This window comes from Mobula hypostoma, chromosome 2 (assembly GCF_963921235.1).
Source record: "Mobula hypostoma chromosome 2, sMobHyp1.1, whole genome shotgun sequence".
Lineage (NCBI taxonomy): Eukaryota > Metazoa > Chordata > Chondrichthyes > Myliobatiformes > Myliobatidae > Mobula > Mobula hypostoma.
In genome coordinates, this window is record NC_086098.1 from 116,084,898 (window position 1) to 116,103,916 (window position 19,019).

Genomic DNA, 19,019 nt, shown 5'->3' on the forward strand with positions numbered 1-19,019 from the left:
GATCAAGAAAGAAGGGTGTCCAGTCCACATTCAGAGTAAAGTTTCAGTAAATGATATTTTTACTCATAAGGCAGAGAACTTGTGAAAATGTGAAGTGACAGTTGGAAAGCACTGCCAAGTGTTTTAACGGACACCTGGGCAGAATGCCAGGTATTAGTGGATGAATATCATCAGCTGAGAACCTGATCCTTCTTGGAGACCATCCATTAACCTTCAAACCTACCTCCAAGTCAGTAGAGGAGAATTCATACGGGAGGTTCCAGCCCAGTGCACCATATTTGTTCCTCTCCTGAATCACGGCATTGAAGAGGCAGAGGCTAAAGAGCAGTCTTCTCCAGCCCAGCTTTGAATTCGCCCTCCTGTAGATCCGCTCTGCGACCTCCCTCAAGCCGCTGCTTCCATAGGCTGTCAGCAGTTTGTTTTTGAGGCCTTTTGGTGGCTCCACCGTGACCTTTGACAAAACATGAGACCAAAAACAAAAAAAAGGCTGGTCATTGACTTCAGGAAGTGGGACAGAGTGCATGGACCTGTCTATATCAGTTATGCCAAGGTGGAGATGCTGAGAGCTTCAAGTTCCTTGATGTAAATATCACTAACAACTTGAGCTGGTCCAGTCACGTGGATGCTCTGGCTAAGAAAGCTTACCCATACCTCTACTTCCGTAGAAGATGAAGGAAGTTCAGCATGTCGCCAATGCCTCCCACCTATCTAAGATATATAAGGCCATAAGATATAGGAACAGAATTAAGCCATTTGGCCCATTGAGTCTGTTCCATCATTTCATCATGGCTGATCCAATTTTCCTCTCAGCCCCAATCTCCAGCCTTCTCCCTATATCCCTTCATGCCCTGACCAATCAAGAATCTATCAATCTCTGCCTTAAGTATACATAAAGACTTGGCCTCCTCAGCCCCCAGTGGCAACAAATTCCACAGATTCACCACTCTCTGGCTAAAGAAATTCCTCCTCAACTCTATTCTAAAAGGACACCCCTCTATTCTGTAGTTGTGTTCTCTACTCTTAGTCTTTCCCACCAAAGGAAACATCCTCTCCACATCCACTTTGTCAAGGCCTTTCACCATTTGATACGTTTCAATGAGGTCATCCTCATTCTTCTGAATTCTAGTGAATAAAGGCCCAGAGCCATCAAACACTCTTCATATGACAAACCATTAAATCCTGCAATCATTTTCGTGAACCTCCTTTGAACCCTCTCCAGTTTCAGCACCTCCTTTCAAAGGGGCCCAAAACTGCTCAAAATACTCCAAATGAGGCCTCACCAGTGCTTTATAAAATTTCAAAATTACATCCTTGCTTTTATACTCTAGTCCTCTTGAAATAAATGCTAACATCACATTTGCCTTCCTCACCACAGACTCAACCTGCACACTGACCTTTAGGGAATCCTGCACGAGGACCACAAGTCTCCTTGCTCCTCAGATTTTTGTATTTTCTCTCCACTTAGAAAATAGTCAACCTTTTCTTTTCTTCTGCCAAAGTGCATGACCATACACTTCCTGACACTGTATTCCATCTGCCATTTCTTTACCCATTCCACTAATCTGTTTAAGTCCTTCTGTAGCCTCTCTACTTCTTCAAAACCACTTGCTCCTCCACCTATCTTCATATCGTCTGCAAATTTTGCAACAAAGCCATCAATTCCATCATCCAAATCATTGGCATATAGCGTAAAAAGAATCTATCCCAACGCCAACCTCTGTGGAGCACCGCTAGTCACTGGCGGCCAACCAGAAATGGCTCCTTTTATTTCTACTATTTGCCTCCTACCAATCAACCACTGTTTAATACTTTCCTGTAACGCAATGGGCACAGAGCTTGTTAAACAGTCTCACATGTGGCACCTTGTCAAAGGCCTTCTGAAAATTCAAGTACACAACATCAACCGATTCTCCTTTGTCTATTCTGCTCTTCTGTTTTTTCAGAGTTCCAAGATTTGTCAGGCAAGACTTTCCCTTGAGGAAACCATGCCGACTACGGCCTATCTTATCCTGTGCCTCTGAGTACCAAGATCTCATCTTTAATAATCAACTCCAACACCTTTTCAGCCACAGAGGTCAGACTAACTGGCCTATAGTTTCCTTTCTTCTGCCTCTCTCCCTTCTTGAAGAGTGGAGTAACATCTGCAATTTTCCAGTCTTCCAGAACCATTCCAGAATCTAGTGATTACTGTAAGAACATTACTAATGCCTCCACAATCTCTTCAGCCATCCCTTTCAGAACTCTGGGGTGTACACCATCTGGTCCAGGTGATGTATCTACCTTCAGACCTTTCAGTTTCCCAAGACCTTCTCTCTAGTAATGGTAACTTCACACACTTCATGAACCCAGACTCCTGGAGCTTCCACCATACTGCTAGTGTCACAGCTTAGATGCAGCACAGTTTGGTGTGGCAACTGCTTTGTTTAAATCCATAATGGTTTGCACAGAGTTGGGGACACAGCCCAGTCTATCACGGAAACCACACTCCTCTCCATTGACTCTGAAAAACAGCCAGAACAATCAATTATCCTATCCCTTCCACTGGGCAAAAGATAAAAACGTTTGAGAGAACAAAACACCATGCTTAATGACAAGCAACACGCATCAAAGTTGCTGGTGAATGCAGCAGGCCAGGCAGCATCTCTAGGAAGATAACAACTTCGGTTGTTGTCTACCCTGCACCAGTCTCATTGCTGCTGGCTAACTCTAGATATGAACATCAGTAGGACCTTTGACACCCAGGTAATTATGGCCAAGCCCTTGCCTTCTAAGGAGTCATGTGTACTATCCCTGTCTTCCTTCCCCATTCTTCAGTCACCCACCTCTTTTGGTGTCATTCTCCATAGCCCTCCACTTACAACCATTGTATCTCCATTCTTCATCCTGCTCTCCTTAGTTTCTGGCTTCCCCCACCCTCTTTTCCTTCAAGCTTCATCTCACCCAGCTCTCCGTACTGCTCCTCACATTCTATACAAGTAGAACAAGGTAGTACAAATGGGAAAAGCACTTTCATTTTGCTGTTTACCCAGTTTTGATTCAGTGAAGAATCAGATCTTTTCTGGAAGGATGTGGTAGCAAAAGAAAAAGTGCCAGAAGAGATTCACCATAATGTTGCTTGGAATGGAGGGCTGTTATTATAAGAAGAGATTGGGTAGGCTGGGTTTATTCTCACTGGTATGTAGGAGGCTGAGGGATGACCTAATAGAGGTTTATAAAATTATGACTGATGTAGATAGGGTAGATAGTTAGAAACTTTCTCTCCTGACAGAGGACTCTAGAACAGAGGGCCTAGGGTTAAGGTGAGAGGAGAGGAATTTAAAAGAGATCTGAGGAATAAGTTTTTCCACACAAAGTGTGGTGAATGTCCGAACTAGCTGCAAGAGGAGATAATGGAGGCGGATACAATTACGCTGAAAAACGTTTAGATATGTCCTCAGATTGGAAAGGCATTGAGGGATATGGGCTTAATGTGCGTAAACAGATTAACATAGATAGGCATTACAGTTGACATGGATGGGCTGCTCATCTTTATGCTGCACATTTCTATGATTCCATGATCTCCTCAAAAGTGCCTCATTTAACATTTTCAAGCTGGTTATTTATAGAGAAAAGCTGCCTCAACACTGACCCATGAGACCGTCTGAGGGCAGTAACACTACGGGTTGGATACAGAATACAGCTCCCTCTACACTGTCCAATGAAACACACCCCAGGCAGGAACAGTACTGGATGCACAGCAAGTTTTTGTCTGAACTTCCCCATTGAACGCCCTCATCCACTGGAACTAAGTTGGGATAATGTGTACAACTGTCATTCATGAAGTTATTGCCACATTAGTGGAGTGGTTGAAAGAGGCAGCTGCAATTGCTGTGAGATTGTCAGTATATACATCTGGCAGTGTCATATGCCGAAGATCATGATCACATGCAGGTTGCTATGTGAATCTATGTTTTAAAACAATCTGTATGAATAGCATGCAAAACAAAATTTTAACTGTACCTTGGTATATGTGACAATAATAAACTGTTCACCAATTTATCAAATGAGGAAGAGAAAGCTGGAGTTGAGTGAGATGGGCCTGGGGCAGGTGAGGGGCCCGGTGAGACCGGCCAGGGGCAGGTGAGGGGCCGGGTGAGACGCGCCTGGGGCAGGTGAGGGGCCGGGTGAGACGGGCCTGGGGCAGGTGAGGGGCCGGGTGAGACGGGGCTGGGGCAGGTGAGGGGCCGGGTGAGTCGGGCCTCAGGCAGGTGAGGGGCCAGGTTAGACTGGTCTAGGGGCAGGTGAGGGGCCAGGTGAGACAGGCCTGGGGCAGGTGAGGGGCTGGGTGAGACCGGCCTGGGGCAGGTGAGGGGCCGGGTGAGACCGGCCTGGGGCAGGTGAGGGGCCGGGTGAGACCGGCCTGGAGCAGGTGAGGGGCCGGGTGAGACCGGCCTGGGGCAGGTGAGGGGCCGGGTGAGACCGGCCTGGGGCAGGTGAGGGACTGGGTGAGACCGACCTGGGGCAGGTGAGGGGCCGGGTGAGATCGGCCTGGGGCAGGTGAGGGGCCGGGTGAGACCGGCCTGGGGCAGGTGAGGGGCCGGGTGAGAACGGCCTGGGGCAGGTGAGGGGCTGGGTGAGACCGGCCTGGGGCAAGTGAGGGGCCGGGTGAGACGGGCCTGGGGCAGGTGAGGGGCCGGGTGAGACCGGCCTGGGGCAGGTGAGGGGCCGGGTGAGACCGGCCTGGGGCAGGTGAGGGGCCGGGTGAGACCGGCCTGGGGCAGGTGAGCGGCCTGGGGCAGGTGAGCGGCCTGGGGCAGGTGAGGGGCCGGGTGAGACCGGCCTGGGGCAGGTGAGGGGCCGGGTGAGAACGGCCTGGGGCAGGTGAGGGGCTGGGTGAGACCGGCCTGGGGCAAGTGAGGGGCCGGGTGAGACGGGCCTGGGGCAGGTGAGGGGCCGGGTGAGACGGGCCTGGGGCAGGTGAGGGGCCGGGTGAGACTGGCCTGGGGCAGGTGAGGGGCCGGGTGAGTCTGGCCTCAGGCAGGTGAGTGGCCGGGTGAGACGGGCCTGGGGCAGGTGAGGGGCCGGGTGAGACTGGCCTGGGGCAGGTGAGGGGCCGGGTGAGACGGGCCTGGGGCAGGTGAGGGGCCGGGTGAGACCGGCCTGGGGCAGGTGAGGGGCCGGGTGAGACCGGCCTGGGGCAGGTGAGGGGCCGGGTGAGACGGGCCTGGGGCAGGTGAGGGGCCGGGTGAGACGGGCTGGGGCAGGTGAGGGGCCGGGTGAGTCTGGCCTCAGGCAGGTGAGGGGCCAGGTGAGACTGGTCTAGGGGCAGGTGAGGGGCCAGGTGAGACAGGCCTGGGTCAGGTGAGGGGCCGGGTGAGACCGGCCTGGGGCAGGTGAGGGGCCGGGTGAGACCGGCCTGGGGCAGGTGAGGGGCCGGGTGAGACGGGCCTGGGGCAGGTGAGGGGCCGGGTGAGACGGGCCTGGGGCAGGTGAGGGGCCGGGTGAGACGGGCCTGGGGCAGGTGAGGGGCCGGGTGAGACTGGGCTGGGGCAGGTGAGGGGCCGGGTGAGACCGGCCTGGGGCAGGTGAGGGGCCGGGTGAGACCGGCCTGGGGCAGGTGAGGGGCCGGGTGAGACCGGCCTGGGGCAGGTGAGGGGGCCAGGAGAGACGGGCCTGGGGCAGGTGAGGGGCCGGGTGAGTCTGGCCTCAGGCAGGTGAGGGGCCGGGTGAGACGGGCCTGGGGCAGGTGAGGGGCCGGGTGAGACGGGCCTGGGGCAGGTGAGGGGCCGGGTGAGACGGGCCTGGGGCAGGTGAGGGGCCGGGTGAGACGGGCCTGGGGCAGGTGAGGGGCCGGGTGAGTCGGGCCTCGGGCAGGTGAGGGGCTGGGTGAGACGGGCCTGGGGCAGGTGAGGGGCCGGGTGAGACTGGCCTGGGGCAGGTGAGGGGCCGGGTGAGACGGGCCTGGGGCAGGTGAGGGGCCGGGTGAGACGGGCCTGGGGCAGGTGAGGGGCCGGGTGAGACGGGCCTGGGGCAGGTGAGGGGCCGGGTGAGACGGGCCTGGGGCAGGTGAGGGGCCGGGTGAGTCTGGCCTCGGGGCAGGTGAGGGGCCAGGTGAGACTGGTCTAGGGGCAGGTGAGGGGCCAGGTGAGACAGGCCTGGGGCAGGTGAGGGGCCGGGTGAGACCGGCCTGGGGCAGGTGAGGGGCCGGGTGAGACCGGCCTGGGGCAGGTGAGGTGCCGGGTGAGACCGGCCTGGGGCAGGTGAGGGGCCGGGTGAGACGGGCCTGGGGCAGGTGAGGGGCCGGGTGAGACTGGTCTAGGGGCAGGTGAGGGGCCGGGTGAGATCGGCCTGGGGCAGGTGAGGGGCCGGGTGAGACCGGCCTGGGGCAGGTGAGGGGCCGGGTGAGAACGGCCTGGGGCAGGTGAGGGGCTGGGTGAGACCGGCCTGGGGCAAGTGAGGGGCCGGGTGAGACGGGCCTGGGGCAGGTGAGGGGCCGGGTGAGACCGGCCTGGAGCAGGTGAGGGGCCGGGTGAGACCGGCCTGGGGCAGGTGAGGGGCCGGGTGAGACCGGCCTGGGGCAGGTGAGCGGCCTGGGGCAGGTGAGGGGCCGGGTGAGACCGGCCTGGGGCAGGTGAGGGGCCGGGTGAGAACGGCCTGGGGCAGGTGAGGGGCTGGGTGAGACCGGCCTGGGGCAAGTGAGGGGCCGGGTGAGACGGGCCTGGGGCAGGTGAGGGGCCGGGTGAGACGGGCCTGGGGCAGGTGAGGGGCCGGGTGAGACTGGCCTGGGGCAGGTGAGGGGCCGGGTGAGTCTGGCCTCAGGCAGGTGAGTGGCCGGGTGAGACGGGCCTGGGGCAGGTGAGGGGCCGGGTGAGACTGGCCTGGGGCAGGTGAGGGGCCGGGTGAGACGGGCCTGGGGCAGGTGAGGGGCCGGGTGAGACCGGCCTGGGGCAGGTGAGGGGCCGGGTGAGACCGGCCTGGGGCAGGTGAGGGGCCGGGTGAGACGGGCCTGGGGCAGGTGAGGGGCCGGGTGAGACGGGCTGGGGCAGGTGAGGGGCCGGGTGAGTCTGGCCTCAGGCAGGTGAGGGGCCAGGTGAGACTGGTCTAGGGGCAGGTGAGGGGCCAGGTGAGACAGGCCTGGGTCAGGTGAGGGGCCGGGTGAGACCGGCCTGGGGCAGGTGAGGGGCCGGGTGAGACCGGCCTGGGGCAGGTGAGGGGCCGGGTGAGACGGGCCTGGGGCAGGTGAGGGGCCGGGTGAGACGGGCCTGGGGCAGGTGAGGGGCCGGGTGAGACGGGCCTGGGGCAGGTGAGGGGCCGGGTGAGACTGGGCTGGGGCAGGTGAGGGGCCGGGTGAGACCAGCCTGGGGCAGGTGAGGGGCCGGGTGAGACCGGCCTGGGGCAGGTGAGGGGGCCAGGAGAGACGGGCCTGGGGCAGGTGAGGGGCCGGGTGAGTCTGGCCTCAGGCAGGTGAGGGGCCGGGTGAGACGGGCCTGGGGCAGGTGAGGGGCCGGGTGAGACGGGCCTGGGGCAGGTGAGGGGCCGGGTGAGACGGGCCTGAGGCAGGTGAGGGGCCGGGTGAGACTGGCCTGGGGCAGGTGAGGGGCCGGGTGAGTCGGGCCTCGGGCAGGTGAGGGGCTGGGTGAGACGGGCCTGGGGCAGGTGAGGGGCCGGGTGAGACTGGCCTGGGGCAGGTGAGGGGCCGGGTGAGACGGGCCTGGGGCAGGTGAGGGGCCGGGTGAGACGGGCCTGGGGCAGGTGAGGGGCCGGGTGAGACGGGCCTGGGGCAGGTGAGGGGCCGGGTGAGACGGGCCTGGGGCAGGTGAGGGGCCGGGTGAGTCTGGCCTCGGGGCAGGTGAGGGGCCAGGTGAGACTGGTCTAGGGGCAGGTGAGGGGCCAGGTGAGACAGGCCTGGGGCAGGTGAGGGGCCGGGTGAGACCGGCCTGGGGCAGGTGAGGGGCCGGGTGAGACCGGCCTGGGGCAGGTGAGGTGCCGGGTGAGACCGGCCTGGGGCAGGTGAGGGGCCGGGTGAGACGGGCCTGGGGCAGGTGAGGGGCCGGGTGAGACTGGTCTAGGGGCAGGTGAGGGGCCGGGTGAGACCGGCCTGGGGCAGGTGAGATGGGCCTGGGGAAGGTGAGGGGCCGGGTGAGACGGGCCTGGGGCAGGTGAGGGGCCGGGTGAGACTGGCCTGGAGCAGGTGAAGGGCCGGGTGAGACGGGCCTGGGGCAGGTGAGGGGCCGGGTGAGACGGGCCTGGGGCAGGTGAAGGGCCGGGTGAGACCGGCCTGGGGCAGGTGAGGGGCCGGGTGAGACGGGCCTGGGGCAGGTGAGGGGCCGGGTGAGACGGGCATGGGGCAGGTGAGGGGCCGGGTGAGACTGGCCTGGGGCAGGTGAGGGGCCGGGTGAGTCTGGCCTCAGGCAGGTGAGGGGCCAGGTGAGACTGGTCTAGGGGCAGGTGAGGGGCCAGGTGAGACAGGCCTGGGGCAGGTGAGGGGCCGGGTGAGACCGGCCTGGGGCAGGTGAGGGGCCGGGTGAGACCGGCCTGGGGCAGGTGAGGGGCCGGGTGAGACCGGCCCGGGCCTGGGGCAGGTGAGGGGTCGGGTGAGACCGGCCTGGGGCAGGTGAGGGGCCGGGTGAGACTGGCCTGGGGCAGGTGAGGGGCCAGGTGAGACGGGCCTGGGGCAGGAGAGGGGCCGGGTGAGACCGGCCTGGGGCAGGTGAGGGGCCGGGTGAGACGGGCCTGGGGCAGGTGAGGGGCCGGGTGAGACAGGCCTGGGGCAGGTGAGGGGCCGGGTGAGACGGGCATGGGGCAGGTGAGGGGCCGGGTGAGACTGGCCTGGGGCAGGTGAGGGGCCGGGTGAGTCTGGCCTCAGGCAGGTGAGGGGCCAGGTGAGACTGGTCTAGGGGCAGGTGAGGGGCCAGGTGAGACAGGCCTGGGGCAGGTGAGGGGCCGGGTGAGACCGGCCTGGGGCAGGTGAGGGGCCGGGTGAGACCGGCCTGGGGCAGGTGAGGGGCCGGGTGAGACCGGCCTGGGGCAGGTGAGGGGCCGGGTGAGACGGGCCTGGGGCAGGTGAGGGGCCGGGTGAGACAGGCCTGGGGCAGGTGAGGGGCCGGGTGAGACGGGCATGGGGCAGGTGAGGGGCCGGGTGAGACTGGCCTGGGGCAGGTGAGGGGCCGGGTGAGTCTGGCATCAGGCAGGTGAGGGGCCAGGTGAGACTGGTCTAGGGGCAGGTGAGGGGCCAGGTGAGACAGGCCTGGGGCAGGTGAGGGGCCGGGTGAGACCGGCCTGGGGCAGGTGAGGGGCCGGGTGAGACCGGCCAGGGGCAGGTGAGGGGCCGGGTCAGACGGGCCTGGGGCAGGTGAGGGGCTGGGTGAGACCGGCCTGGGGCAGGTGAGGTGCCGGGTGAGACCGGCCTCAGGCAGGTGAGGGGCCGGGTGAGACCGGCCTGGGGCAGGTGAGGAGCCGGGTGAGACCGGCCTGGGGCAGGTGAGGGGCCGGGTGAGACCGGCCTGGGGCAGGTGAGGGGCTGGGTGAGACTGGTCTAGGGCAGGTGAGGGGCTGGGTGAGACCAGCCTCAGGCAGGTGAGGGGCCGGGTGAGACTGGTCTAGGGCAGGTGAGGGGCCGGGTGAGACTGGTCTAGGGGCAGGTGAGGGGCCGGGTGAGACTGGCCTCAGGCAGGTGAGGGGCTGTGTGAGACTGGTCTAGGGCAGGTGAGGGGCCGGGTGAGACTGGTCTAGGGGCAGGTGAGGGGCCGGGTGAGACTGGCCTCAGGCAAGTGAGGGGCCAGGTGAGACTGGCCTAGGGCAGGTGAGGGGCCGGGTGAGACCGGCCTGGGGCAGGTGAGGGGCCGGGTGAGACTGGCCTGGGGCAGGTGAGGGGCTGGGTGAGACTGGTCTAGGGCAGGTGAGGGGCCGGGTGACACCGGCCTGGGGCAGGTGAGGGGCCGGGTGAGACCAGCCTCAGACAGGTGAGGGGCCGGGTGAGAGTGGCCTGGGGCAGGTGAGGGGCCGGGTGAGACCGGCCTCAGGCAGGTGAGGGGCCGGGTGAGACTGGTCTAGGGCAGGTGAGGGGCCGGGTGAGACTGGTCTAGGGGCAGGTGAGTGGCCGGGTGAGACTGGCCTCAGGCAAGTGAGGGGCCGGGTGAGACTGGTCTAGGGGCAGGTGAGGGGCCGGGTGAGACTGGCCTCAGGCAGGTGAGGGGCTGGGTGAGACTGGTCTAGGGCAGGTGAGGGGCCGGGTGAGACTGGTCTAGGGGCTGGTGAGGGGCCGGGTGAGTCTGGCCTCAGGCAAGTGAGGGGCAGGTGAGACCGGCCTGGGGCAGGTGAGGGGCCGGGTGAGTCTGGCCTCAGGCAGGTGAGGGGCCAGGTGAGTCTGGCCTCAGGCAGGTGAGGGGCCAGGTGAGACAGGCCTGGGGCAGGTGAGGGGCCGGGGCGAGACCGGCCTGGGGCAGGTGAGGGGCCGGGTGAGACCGGCCTGGGGCAGGTGAGGGGCCGGGTGAGACGGGCCTGGGGCAGGTGAGGGGCCGGGTGAGACGGGCCTGGGGTAGGTGAGGGGCTGGGTGAGACTGGTCTAGGGCAGGTGAGGGGCCGGGTGAGATCGGCCTGGGGCAGGTGAGGTGCCGGGTGAGACCGGCCTGGGGCAGGTGAGGGGCCGGGTGAGACCGGCCTGGCGCAGGTGAGAGGCTGGGTGAGACTGGTCTAGGGCAGGTGAGGGGCCGGGTGAGACCGGCCTGGGGCAGGTGAGGGGCCGGGTGAGACCAGCCTCAGACAGGTGAGGGGCCGGGTGAGAGTGGCCTGGGGCAGGTGAGGGGCCGGGTGAGACCGGCCTCAGGCAGGTGAGGGGCCGGGTGAGACCGGCCTCAGGCAGGTGAGGGGCCGGGTGAGACTGGTCTAGGGCAGGTGAGGGGCCGGGTAAGCCTGGTCTAGGGGCACGTGAGGGGCCGGGTGAGACTGGCTTCAGGCAGGTGATGGGCTAGGTGAGACTGGCCTAGGGGCAGGTGAGGGGCCGGGGCCGGGAGAGAGCAAACAGGGAAATACAGACCAGTCGGCCCAACTAGTGAACATGCCATTAAAAACGAAGAGTTAACAGGACACATTGAAATGACTAGAATGTACATAAGTGTAGTAATGGACAAGGTCATTTAGCCCACAAGGCTGTGCTGATTGTGATGCCAATTTATACTAAATGACCTCCTCCAGTGTATCATTCATTTCTCTCCAATCCCTTCATATTCATGTCTCAATCTTAAAGCCTTAAACGCCACCAAACAGTTGCTTCCACTACTACCCTTGCTAACCCATTCCTAACACCTACAACTCTGCGTAAAAATCCTCCTCCTCTCACCTTAAAAGTATGTTCTTTGATGTATGACATTTCTAGCCAGGGGAAAAGATTCTGAATGTCTACCCTATCTATGCCTCTCATAATTTTGAAAACCTTTATTAGATCTCATCTTCGTCATCTTCGCTCCAGAGAAAACACAAGTTTCTCCAAGTTCTCCTTATAGTTCATACCTTCTAATCCAGGCAGCATTTTTTTGCCGGTGGGGGGATTGTAGCTTGCTGCCGCTTACGCGTGGGAAGAAGGGGAGCTGGGGAGGACCTTGGGGTTCTAACATTTAACTGTTGTTCATTCTTTGGGGGTATTCCTCTGTTTTTTTGGATGGTTGTGAAGAAAAAGCATTTCAGGATGTATATTGTATACATTTCCCTGACATTAAATGTACCTTTCAAACCCCCTCTGCACCTTCTTCACTGCCTTCACATCCTTCCTATAATAGGGCTGCATAGTGCAGTCTGACTAAAGGTTTATACAGCTGCAATGTGAAGACTGGACAATGTGAATTTCTGATATAGGAATTATGTTTTACTAGCCTACTGATCCTTCACGAGAATAGATGAAGGAGAATCAGAGAATGAAGTTTACGGATTTTCAGATGGCCTTTAATAAGGCCCCATATGAGGTAGGGTTAGGTTCTGTGGAACTATCAGAGGGTAAGGTGTGAAGAGTGTATGTAGTAGTTTGGTTCAGGTACAGTGAAAAACTTTGCTTTGCATCATATTTATACAGATCATTTCATTACAACAGTGCATCGAGGTGGTGCAAGGAAAAACAATGACAGAGTGCAGAATAAACTGCTACAGTTACAGAGAAAGTGCAATGCAGATAGACAATGAGGAAGTTTTTGAAGAGCCCATCTTATGGTATGTATAACAGTCTGTAGCCTTCACCTTCATCGCATCCTGGAGAATGGAGATGGGAAATGTCTGGTCCGATTTGGAACTCAGGAAGAGCCTGAAGTCAGGATCCAGATTTACACCTGGTTGCTTGAACCTAACAAAGTCAACAAAAAAAAGCCAAACTTAATAATTCAGTGTGAATATTGGGGAGAGGAGGTGGGATAAGGGGAAGGAAGATGGGAGAATGGAAAGAGGTGGACTGATGGAGATGCAGGAGACGAGCAAGAAGCTAGTAGTCAGAGTGAGGAAGGGGGTGGGGTAGGGCATGGGAATACAGCCCAACCCTAAAACCAGTTCAGTGCCTTTGAGACTCATCAAGATCAAACAGAACAGAACAGAACAGATCAGATTCAGGCTGTGTCTGAATTAGAGCACTCCCCCAAGGTACACATGTAAGTGTGTAAACCCAAATCAGTACACTCCCCCAGATTGGTGAAAGCAGGGATAAAATGAGAGATGTTGGAAAAGCACAGTAAGTTAACAAAAGAGAAAGCAGTTTCAGTTTCATCAGTTGTGATCTTATTACACATTGGGGCAGACTGAGGGCCCGAGTGGCCTATTTCTGATCCCCAGTATGTTTGTGTGTTCGGTGTACCAATGTACGAAAGTATATATATCAGTGTCCACTTGTGTGATGTACTAGTACACTCTCAAATCAGAGCACACACCACAACTGCTTCACACAGTGTACAATCCTCAATCAGCTGATGGGTTTCCTCTCAGGCTGGGTACACAGTAGGCTGAGCTGGTGAGGTGGTAAATGTTTCGGGGATGCACAAATTCCTGTGCTGAAGGACACATATATGGGGGGGGGGGGTTCTGCTCTGGAGTGGGGGTCTGCACCAGAGGGCATGTTGAACACATCTCAGGGTTGTAGACACAGAGAGGGATTATTTACACATATAGAGACCCAGTTAACTACTCAGAGACCAACTCACGATTCTACAATGGCCTGCAGTGTTGGCATGAAGGAGGCGGCCAGGTGACAGTTCTGTAGGAAGACCCAGTGCCCCTTTACGACCTGAACCTTGTGGATCAGCTCTTCGGCAACTAGCCCCTGCCCCTGGCCCAGTGACACTGTGTCCAGGTGGGCTGTGCTGCCTCTGAACTCCTTGGCAAACCTTAGTACCTGGGCAATGGGGTCAGTGCCTGTAGTGACAAAGCATAGTTTTGTGTTAGTCCAAAGGTACAGGTAAATAAAACAATCATTTTATATTGTGCCAGCTACACAATCCTAAAAGCAACCAATCTGACTCATATGATTCCACCTCCCTGCTCCTTGTCACTTCAGCTTTCTGTCCCTTGAAGACAGGCTCCTCTCCCTGAGGCAGATGGTCTTTGTCCCCACCACACCAGGGACAGTGGTGGGACTTGACCAGCCCAGTCCCTCACTGCTCCTGTGCCCAGGACTAATTTTCTATCTCCTCTAAATTAAAGGAGATGGGCAGTGATGGAGGAGCACAATGTTGTTGTGGGGACGGCTCTGAGGGCCATGACACCACTGAGGCCAGGACTGAAGGCGTCAGGAGGTACCTCCTAGACTCCTCCCAGCGAATAGGAGTTATCTGCCACTTGTTCCAAATGTTCTGCCCGCAGCCTACTTAACCCCACTTCTCATCCACAGTCCTTCTTCACTCATTGAACCAGGCAGCCTCAACCAGCTGCTCCTAGCTTTCACTCTCCCTACCTAAAGTTGACCTTGTTGCCTGTCCTGTTTAATTCATGTTCTCTCTTGTTTTTGGCTCCTCATGGATTGTTGTTTTAAGGTATCGTTCACCCCTAAATTATCTCCACTGCTCTGCTTTTGAGTCAAGCCTCCTCTACATTTCCTGACAGGATGAGTGAACCTTCGATTGACCCAGCAGAGTATCCTCACCTAAAGGAAGTCATCTGCTGACAAAGCAGCAGAAAACTACTGACCATCTGCTTGCCATTCCCTTCCAACTCTCTGTCTTGTTACAGCAACCCCGTGCCTGTGCCAGTCAACCTCTTCCTTCGGAGTTCCGGTTCCGGTGCCTGAATGCTTTGACACATCCCCAACCTGATGCTGCAACTTTCTGTCCCAGTGCATCTTAGATTTTGAGCCACAGCCATCTCTGTATTCTATGGACTCAGCCAAGATTGCTTTCCTCATCTCTCTCTTGAATGGGTGAGCTCTGACCTGGGCAACCACTAAATGGGATAATAAAACTCCTATTTGCAAAAACTATAAGGGTTTTACCACTGAGCTGCACTGGGTTTTTGACCATCTAGGAAGTGGAAGGGAGGCAGTGGATCTACTTTGCCTGTGTTAAGGCTCACACTCTATACTGTGGAATTGAGTACCCTTGCAGAGGTGCTGCTGGCCCATTACCATCATAGTCTCTTGGTACTTGAAAGGAGAGCTGTCCACCCAGGAGATACCCACCAACTTCAAAAGCCTCATCACTCTAGTTCTTCATATTGACAAGCATCTTGAGGAATGACCCTCTAGATCAGGGGTTCCCAATCTTTTGTTTTTTGCCATGGACCAATACCAGTACCAAGGGGTCTGTGGATCCTAGGTTGGGAACCCCTGCTCCAGATCATCAGCCCAACCCCAGTTCCATTCCCAGAAACATTTCATGTTGCAGAACCCTCATCACCAATGCCTCCAGAACCCAAGCTATTATGGAGAGTTCCCTTATCCTCCCAAGTGCACTAGTATCAGTGGAGAAAAAATTGTGCACCTACTGCAGAACACATTAAATTCCCATGGTGTCTGGGAAAATGGCGCCTGCAGGCAAAAACGAGGGGACTCCTATCTGGCAAGCTCTTCCTGGCCCCATGTTCCAGCACCATAAGCCGTCTCACTCTCTGTCTTTCTACAGAACAGGAGGCTTTTGTGGATTCTGACGCTGCAGACAACTTTCTGGATCAGACTGGGTATACAGATTGGACTCTCCTGAACCCATCTCTCACCCCTTCAATGTCACGGCCACTGACAGACTTCCCTTGGGGTCTGAGCTAGTCAGAATGAGAATATGGCCTGTGCACGTGAGCTTCGGAGAGCAATGCGTGTCCATCCAGTTCCTCCTGATAGACTCTGCTCATCCTGGCTCTCTACTCATGACCCTCACTTTGCCTGGTCATCCAGTGCATTGCTGAGTTGAGGACCCACTTGTCAGAGTATCTGCCTGCAACCTCAGTTGACTTTACCCTGTAAGTTCATGGAGACTGAGGAAACCCTTTACCTCACCAAACTCCCACAGGAATATCGTGACTTATCCATCACCTTCAGTAGAAGAGAAATCAGCACCCTGCTGCTTCACAGACCAAATGACTGCATGATCGCCCTCCTTCCAGGCACTATTACTCCCCAAGGCTGTCTGTTCTCCCGCTCTTCTCCTGAGACCCAAATCATGAATGCGACAGCACAGATTCATTCACCCATCCCAGTCCTCAGCTGGTGCAGGATTCTTCTTTGTTGAAAAGGAAGATGGGGATCTTAGTCCCTGCATCGACTACTATTAAGAATTGCTACCCTCTCCCCTTGATGGATAGTGCATTTGAAACACACTGCAGAGCTCATATCTTTACCAAACTGGATCTACGGAGTGCGTACAACCTGATCTGCATCTGCCAAGGTGATGAGTGGAAGACAAAGTTCATAACACCCACTGGCCTCTACAAATATTTCCTGATGCCTTTCAGACTTTCCAGCAGTCCAGCCATTTTCCAAACCTTCATTAATGAGATTCTTCAAGATATGGTACACAGGTATGAGTTTGTCCACCTTGCTGACATCCTCACCCCCAAGACCATGTCTGTCACGTCTGTTCAGTCCATCAGTATCTCCTCGAAAACCACTGTACTACAAGTTAAAAAATTGCCAGTTCCACACCCCAGTCATTTCCTTCCTGGGTTATGTCCTTTAATCCAAGGCATAACCATGGACCCAGGGAAAATGCGCGCTGTCATTGAGTGGCCTCAACTGCACAATCTCAAATAGTTACTGTGCTTCTTGGGCTTCCCCAATTTATACTGCTGTTTCATCAGAAACTACAGCCATATCACCAGTCCTCTCCCCTCCCTTACCAAGTCTCCTCACGGATAACATGGTCTGCTGCTGTGGACCACACTTTCAAGGAACTCAAGAAATGCTTCACCACCACTCCCATTCTCTACCATTTGAAGCCCTCTGGACCTTTTGTAATAGAGGTAGATATATCTAACGTGGGTGCCGGGGCCGTCCCCTTTCAGTGAGGACTGGACGGGGAGATACACCCTTGTGCCTTCTTCCTATGTAAGTTCCGCTCTACATAGCACCATTATGGAGTACGAGATAGGGAGCTACTCACTATCAAATGGGCCTTGGAGGAATGGAGACTTTGGCTGATGGGAAACACTGAGATATTCCTAATCTGGATTTACCACTACAACCTCATAGCCATACAACAGAGTCAACCCACATCAGGCTTGCTGGGCCCTCTCCTTTGAACAATTCAAGTTTATTATCTCCTCCCTACCTGTTCCAAGAAAACAAAGATGAACACCTTGTCACGACAGTTTGACCCAGCTGAAACAGAGACCAACCCTCAGTCCCTCATTCTATCCTCTTAGGTCTTCACCCCCATGGTCTGGGACCTTGAGCACCTGATCCGCCAGACCCTACAGCATGAGCCTGACACTTCTGTCAATGGCATGTATGTGCCAATGGCCGTGAACTCTGATGCCCCATGTGGGCCCAGTACTCACCCATTTCTGGCCATCCAGATGCACAATGGACTAGGGTTTTCTGTGATGTGGGTCTGGTGGCCCACAATGATCACCGACTTATGTCAGTTTGTGGCTGCCTGCCTTCAGTGTGCCCAGTCCAACTCCTCCAACCAGCAGGCCTCTGGGCTCCTGTAGCCATTATCAATCCATCAGTGCCTATGGTCCCACATTGCCATGGATTTCACCACATTCTGATGGGGCCAGATGTGGGGGGGGGGGGGGCATCCTGTCAGACCTGCACATGCAGGCACTTCCCAGTGTGGAAATATATCTGTAATCCTGAAGTCTTTATGAGTTTGTAACTTTTGTACAATATAATGTGACAAAATGGAACCTGTGAGATCCCAGGTTCCTTTGCTGATTTGCATGGGAGGCTTACAAGTCTGTGTGTGTGTTTTATCAAGGTGTGTGCTTTTTATGGTTGGGGGCCTGTTTTAATAACAGGTAAACAGGACATAGCCTCTAAACACAAGATGATTGATTGAAGAACAAATGGCAGGAACCAGAGACGTTTGCAGATAACCAAGGAATGTTATGGAATGAAACAACCTAATTACTGTTCTCTGTAAAATGTACTGTTGTCACTCCACTCTTCAATAAAGGAAAGAGGCAGAAGAAAGGAAACTATAGGGCAGTTGATCTGACTTCAGTGGTTGGGAAGATGTTGGAGTCAATTATTAAGGATGAGATCTCAGAGTACTTGAAGGCACATGGCACATAGGCACATAGGTCATAGTCAGCATGGTTAGCTCAAGGGAAAATCTTGCCTGACAAATCTGTTAAAATTCTTTGAAGAAATAACAAGCAGGATAGACAAAGAAGAATCGGTTGACGTTGTGTACTTGGATTTTCAGAAGGCCTTTGACAAGGTGCCACACAAGCTTTTAGTATGGATAAAGCAGTGGCTGATTATCAGCAGGCATAGAGTGGGAATAAAGGGAGCCTTTCTGGTTGGCTACCAGTGACTAGTGTTTCACAGGGGTCTGCGTTGGGACCAATTATTTTTATGTTATATGTCAATGATTTGAATGATAGAATTGATGGATTTGTGGTGAAGTTTTCAGATGAAATGACGATAGGTGGAGGGGCAGGTGGTATGAGGAAGTGGAAGGACTTAGACAGATTAGGAGAATGGTCAAACAAATGGCAGATGGAATATAGTGTTGGGAAGTGTATGGTCATGCAGTTTGGTAGAAGGAATGAAAGGGTTGACTATTTTCTAAGTGGAGAGAAAATACAAAAAACTGAGGTGCAAAGGTACTTGGAAGTCCTTATGCAAGATTCCCTAAAGGTTAATTTGCTGGTTGAGTCTGTGGTGAGGAAGGCAAATGTGATGTTAGCATTCATTTCCAGAGGACTAGATATAAAAACAAGGATGTAATGTTGAGACTTTATAAAGCACCGGTGAGGACTCACTTGGAGTATTGTGTGCAGTCTTGGGCGCCTCATCTCGTGTGCTGAAACTGGAGCGGGTTCAAAGGAGGTTCGTGAAAATGATTCCAAGATTTAATGGCTTGTCATATGAGGAGTGTCTGATGGCTCTGGGCCTGTATTCACTGGAATTCAGAAAAATGAGGGGTGATCTCATTGAAATCTATTGATTGGTGAAAGGCTTCGATAGAGTAGATGTGGAGAGAATGTTTCCATTGGTGGGAGAGTCTAAGACCAGAGGGCACAGCCTCAGAAAAGAGGATGGTCCTTTTAGAACGGAGATGAGAAGGAATTTCTTTAGCCAGAGAATGATGAATCTGTGGAATTCTTTGCCACAGCCAGCTGTGGAAGCCAAGTCTTTAAGTATATTTAAGGCAGAGGTTGATAGATTCTTGATTGGTCAGGGCACGAAGAGATGCAGGGAGAAGGCAGGATATTGGGGCTGAGAGGAAAATTGTATCAGTCATGATGAAATGGTGGAGCAGACTCAATGGACTAAATGGCCAGAATTCTGTTCCTATATCGTATGGTCTTATGGTATAAAAGTGGTCTGTCTGAGCTATAAAATGTAATCATTTTCCAGACGATAATGTGTGGAGCAGCTTCCATTGCAAGTGAATAAAATGCACCTAGAATTT

The 19,019-nt window shown here is 55.8% G+C and overlaps 1 protein-coding gene across 1 annotated transcript in view; it reads right to left on the reverse strand.

The window, feature by feature from the left end:
* Nucleotides 1-19,019, reverse strand: part of LOC134357419 (dynein axonemal heavy chain 6-like) — a 495,424-nt gene that overhangs the window by 42,278 nt on the left and 434,127 nt on the right. Inside the window, exons 74-76 of the mRNA XM_063068992.1 lie at nucleotides 13,152-13,362; nucleotides 12,205-12,307; nucleotides 224-451 (exon numbers count right to left, since the gene is read on the reverse strand). Of these exons, the coding sequence (XP_062925062.1) occupies nucleotides 224-451; nucleotides 12,205-12,307; nucleotides 13,152-13,362 (542 nt within the window). The remainder of the gene's footprint in view (nucleotides 1-223; nucleotides 452-12,204; nucleotides 12,308-13,151; nucleotides 13,363-19,019) is intronic.